Genomic DNA, 6,000 nt, shown 5'->3' with positions numbered 1-6,000 from the left:
GGATGTGAATGAACCAAGTGAGAAAGCACCCAAAGTAACAAACTTCAGCATGGATGCCTAATAATATACAATGAAACTTGAATTGAAATCTTTTGATCATGCACGCACCATTATATCACACACTTTAACATTTGTCTGGCACACTAATACGATAATATTAAACCACACAATATAAAAAAGTGAAGGCACATACTGCATTCAACTCATTTTATTGGCTACTGCGTCTTTAAGAAACCCCCCTATCACATGTGAAAGGAGCAACAGTGCTCGCATGCCAGCGTGAGGCTCTGCTGCCGTGTGCAGTTTCCTAATATCAGATTGAAAAGCCCAGGAAACGAATGGTTCTTTTGAGTTAAATCGATCTGGTTCACAAAACTGGTCTGAATGCTTTGTTCACGGAAACGGACTAATCTGGATCTTGAGTTTAACAGGTCACAACACGAGGGTGAGTAAATGACAGACTCCTCATTTATGCATGAACTACCCCTTTAAGATGAATTGGCGTGAAAAAGAGTAGACTTGAAAACAGACTTTTAAAGAAGCAGTGATTCATCCCAGCCTGTAGCCAAGCCTTTCCCACGCACAAGGCATCCACATGGAAGAAGACGTTCTTTAAACGGACTCTACGGAGGACGGCATAAATCATCAAGAGGCCAAATCTTTTCATTGCAAAAGAATGACAGAAAGACTCCCAGGTATTCTGAAGGGCGACGGGTCACCCATCACCTATCCTCTGCCCCATTTAACGGCCCAGAGGGAGAAAGAAGAAGTGGAGAGGTAAGGAGTTTCAGGAGGTACCTGCATCTCCTGCTCCACCTGCAGCTCATCGTCCATCTCGCTTTCAGCTGTCGCCTCAGCCAAGCTCTAAGGGTCAAAGGTCGCAGCCAACACGGTTTAACACAGCTGTGCTCTCCATTTAATCCGCTTTAAGTTACAATAAATATTTCACACACTCCCTAGTGTGCTTAAGAGACAGTCCATGTCAAAACTGAGTCACTTCATTGTGAAGCAAACCGAGAAGTGAAGCACATGCAAGGGAATGTGAGATGGGATTCATTTTAGCGAAGCACTTTCTTTTTTTTCCCTTTCAGTTTTAAAATAATTTCTCCTAATGTGTAGAGACAAATATAAGCAAAGCTTTTGCAGCTTGACTTCCTGAAGTACACTATCAGTCAAAAGTTTGAATGTAAGATTTGTTTTGTGCTCACCAAGGCTGACTTGAATCAAAAATTCAAAGATTCAGTAAAAACAGTGATATTGTAAAATAGTATTTCATTTTAAAATGATTTATTCCTGATGTCAAAACGGAATTTGAGAGTCTTCAGTGTCACATGATCCTTCAGAAATCATTCTAATATGATGATCTGCTGCTCAAGAATTTTTTTTTTTATCATTAATGTTGAAAACCGTTTTGCTGCTTAACGCCCGTTTCACACAAACTCCGTTTGCAGTGCATATTTTTTCCCGTACCCATGTTAACGGATTACAGCTTAGCTTTTTCCAGCATGTGGATCCAGGAGCGGTGCATCTGCAGCAGTGCGGCGATCGTTTCCATTTCTATTTTTCTAGAATTTTTTCTATTTTTGATGTGCTTGACCCACTGAATTAAAGTGACAGCGCATTGTCCGCATTAAAATAAAAATGTATTGACATGAAAATCAAGAAATGTCACCACAGATGCATATCATTTAAAGTCTACTCAGTTTCAACATCAACACATGGCTTTTTTCCGCGGGGTAAAGCAAGGAAAACAACACCGTACCTGGCATTTATGTAAAAAAAGGTGACATAATGGATAGCACTCGTCCCTTCTTGGAGGTGGAAAAAATTATTTCTTTATGACCTGCAGGATTTCTTGTAAAAAAATATTTTAAAAGACGAGTCGGCTGTTTTTGTCTAGCCTGTTTAAATTTAAAATGTTTGTGATTTTAGGCTATAACCTATGTTTAAATGTTTTGCCACTAAATCTAAATCTAAATTAGGCTACTAGGCTATATAAATATGAAGTAATGAATTGAATAAAATGTTTAAATGTAGTGCGTTTTTCTATCTATTAAAGAGTGTAGGCTGTAGAGAATTGCAATGATGACTAGCCATGTTCAGTAACAACTTTTGGATTTGAAATAATAAATTATGAATAAATGCTGTGTTTGTGGTATAGGCTTCAACCGTGGATCAGTTGTGCACTGCAAACGCAGCATATGTGAAAGCACAACCGCGCTGCTCCTGCACCGCATACGGACTGCACACTGGCGTAATACTTTTGTGGAATCTGTGACACACTACCATAAAAAAAAATTACAGAAAAATGTATACTTTTATTCAGCAAGGACAAATAAAATTGATCAGTAGAGACAGTAAAGACATTTATGATGTTGCAAAAGATTCAAATAAATGCTGTTCTTTTTAAACTTTCTGTTCATCAAAGAATCAGTTTCCACAAAAATATTAAGCAGCAAAAACATGAATATTGATATTAATGAGAACCATTATTAATAATTGAGCAGCAAATCATCATCTTAGAATGATTTCTGAAGGATCATGTGACTGAAGACTGGAGTAATGATGCTGAAAACTCACAGGAATACATTACATTTAAAAACATTCAAATAGAAAACGGTTCTTTTAAATTGTAATATTTTAGAAAATTACAGTTTTTACTGTATTTTTGATCAAATAAATGCAGCCCTGTACATAAGAGTTACTTTAAAAAACATAAAAAAAGAGAAGTAGTTATTCCAAACTTTTGAGCGGTAGTGCATGTCGGACAGTTTGGAACGGACTGATTTTGGCTGTACCTGTCCATCTTCTGTTGTTTGAGTCTGAGGGTCCAGTTCCGTTGTGCTGCTGGTCACGGTGTTGATTGGAGTGTAAGGCGCTTCCTGCTGGTCTAAGTGTGTGGCTACTGGGGCTGGAATGTGCGCGTCTGACGGAGGTGTCTGTTGGCCAAGAACCAGCTCGACCAGCTCCTCCTTCTCACGGCACATCTGTGTCGGGACCCCGTGCAGGTGGAGGTACTCCCTCAGATCCTTCACCTTGAGCTTCATCAGCTCCGCTCGCTCGAACAAGATGCCGCGGAAGCGCTGGCACGTTTGGCACAGCCATGGCTGGAGGTCCTGGTGAGTGGAGCACCGGCTGCAGTAGTTTTTCTTGCAGTCCATGCACATGTGCTGCAAAGAATAATGGGAGAGGGCATTTTAAAGCCAGGTTAAGACTGGAACACAATCTCCAATCTTATTTAAGGAGTGTGTAACAGCATTAAGAACACAATCTCGCAGTTGGCAAAGGCATTAAAGGGTGTAAGATCTGGGTCAAAAGCTACACTCGAAGCACATCTACTGTTTGTGTCATGACATCTGATAAACACTGAGCTGCACTGGATTATGCCAAAGCAGTCTGGGAAGTTTCTTCAGGAAGTATAAACACATGACAAACATAACTTGGCTTAGTCACAATCTCATTTCGTCAGAGCCGTGGCTCAATGCACACGCTCAGACACGCCTGTTGGCTCAGGTCCCGTCTCTCAATCCTCACTCCTAATTTCCTGTCTACGATCCACAAAATAAACATAACCTAGTCTTATGGTGAACAATTAATCGGTGCAAACAAGTCTGTCTAGTCAAGATTTAAAAATTTGCTTCAGGTGTAATTTGCTTCCAGTTATTTTACAAATGTAAGACTTTTTTAAGATCTTTTTGAAGTCCTTTACAAATAAAATTAATACCATATTAATCCCACATCCTAAACCAGTGTTTCCCACAGGATTTTGGTGAAACTGTGGTGGTTGGACCTTTGTCCCTCTGGGGGGGGGGGGTACAGGGACATGCCCCCCTCCCTAAGAAAATGTTGTGCATTTTAAATGTTAAATTCATCAATCTGGTGCACTTTGAGAGTTCAAAATGAAGAGCTCCAACCCAATATTCAGTGTTCATTTTTATTAGCGTTATTAAAATGTTTTGTTAGTGTGAAACAAAACAAAATGCTGACAAACAACAGTGCCGTTTTTGCCTTGGTTTAAACAACAACTGTATAAGAATGATGCATCTGTTTTATAACAAGCACTCTTGCCTCTATTTGTGAATTGATATCCTGCAATTCTGATGTGGGATGTTGAAACATTTTCTTTGAGTCCTCAAAACAAGCGTGTGCCGGTGTTGCAAGTTATGTGGTGATGTTAGGGAAGGCAAATAAATTGTAGGTTCTAATATTCATTTCCTAATAATAATACTAGCCAGATAATGATAATAAAACAATTAGGAGCACAATCAAAAATTTGGGAGCACTTTCTGATCAATAACAGACATTCCCATTGTAACTTTCCCACTACATTACATTTTTACAATAAGACACAATCAGACCAAATTACCAATCAAATTAAATCAGCATGAAAAGATCCGTCATTGCCCTGCAGAAGTGGCACAGAAGCTCGAACTGAAGCGCTATTTAGACTGTTTAATGCAGCTCATGGGTAAATAATGGTGTATGAATATTTTAAATATATACGTTTTTGAATTTAGAAATATGTAAAAAAAAAAAAAAACAAAAGTTACTTTGTTTGAGATATTGATATATATTGACTTTGATATTTTACATAAGTCTATGCAACGTGGCGGCGAGTCTTAATGTGCGAGTCATTCAATCAAACGTTGAAAATGCAGATTCATGGAATCACCGTTGCTTTGCAGATGCGCAACAGTTCTGGTGTGGCTTTGTTTGAAACTATTTTCACAAAAGAGAGCAAAAATAGACAAATGTTTATTGGACTCTTGTACCAGATCAGAATCACATTTGCAATTATGCCTTTTGGTAACTTTTGTGCTGCATGCGTCTTGTGGAAGAAGAGTGCAGCCGGATCTACTTCTCTCTGTTTATGTCTATGGCGAGTGACGCAGGTACTGTGCTCCTCTGTAGCGGTGCGACCCGAACCGGACTAAAACAGTCAGAATATAAACACTGATTATGTACCGTAGTTTTTATTTATCTTTATCTATTAAAGAGAATCGATTGGGTCACTCGCACTGGTGCGCCTAAATATTTTTTCACAGTCGCAAATGCGACCCTTATGGTCGCAGTGTAGATCCCTGTGTAATACAACAATGGGAAAAAGCAACCTGATCTCACAGAATTCTGTGAAATGAACACGGGCCCTTAACTCAAAATCTGTGGCAGTTTCACGGAATCTGCGAAAATTTTGCGATGGGTCCACGGAAGTGATTCCTATGCAAGTCAATGACCGTATACAGACGCGTTGGGCATGTTGGTTATCGTCATGAAACTACTATTTTTGCCATTATGACATGGAGTGTGATTCTCGATTTAATCAGCCAGAATAATTTTATGTATAATTATTTCAGTTTTTTTTATTTACAGTATTTAGACACGTTTTGAACACGTAACCCAATCCTTTGCCTAAACCTACCCATTTGTGTATTATAAAAAACATGATTTAACAGGCAGATACGACTGCAGGCACAATTTATTCATAAAGTACAAATATTCCAAGTGTTCCGAGGCCAAACGATTGATTTGTGTGAAGAAAATCCCCAAAAGCGATCAGCAGCGTCGAGTTCATCCGCCGAAGATCATAAACACATTTCAAATTTTACCGCCGGAAGAAACGTTACGTCAGCTTTGACAGCATTGGCTGTCGGACGTCTCGTGACCAATTGCGTCATTACGTCGGCTTTGATTGTAAAATGCCATTGGCTCTCGTGTGTCTCGTGACAGATTGCGTCACGCTAAAGAGTCGTGTGTATCATTTGAATGAGATATGAATGAGTGTGTTCACGGAGCGGCGGGATCATCATTTTAGCGATTAAAACATTAAGATCAGCTCTGTTCTTTACATGAAGACATCGTGTGACTTCAGAAGACTTGGAATGCAACATGAGTTAATACTTTTATACTGTTTTTGGTCAGTTTTTGCAATAAATACCTGTGACTGTACTTGTATTTGCCTGTTACGCGTTTTATATTGTTGAGAGTGGGTAGGTTTATGGT

The 6,000-nt window shown here is 39.2% G+C and overlaps 1 protein-coding gene across 2 annotated transcripts in view; it reads right to left on the bottom strand.

The window, feature by feature from the left end:
• Position 1: 1 nt before the first annotated feature.
• Positions 2–6,000, bottom strand: part of rffl (ring finger and FYVE-like domain containing E3 ubiquitin protein ligase) — a 28,311-nt gene continuing 22,312 nt past the window's right edge. The window contains exons 4-5 of one of the 2 annotated variants that reach the window (XM_079824489.1): positions 2,799–3,170; positions 2–864 (exon numbers count right to left, since the gene is read on the bottom strand). In XM_079824489.1, the coding sequence (XP_079680615.1) occupies positions 727–864; positions 2,799–3,170 (510 nt within the window). In that variant the 3' untranslated portion in view covers positions 2–726. Of the gene's footprint in view, positions 865–1,089; positions 3,171–6,000 lie in introns of those variants that run through there. The other variant, XM_079824490.1, reaches the window with a different exon arrangement.

The sequence above is a fragment of the Gobio gobio genome, assembly GCF_949357685.1.
Source record: "Gobio gobio genome assembly, chromosome: 8".
In the NCBI taxonomy this organism is placed as follows: domain Eukaryota; kingdom Metazoa; phylum Chordata; class Actinopteri; order Cypriniformes; family Gobionidae; genus Gobio; species Gobio gobio.
The sequence above is the reverse complement of the archived record's forward strand: the minus strand, read 5'-3'. Positions and strand labels throughout refer to the sequence as shown.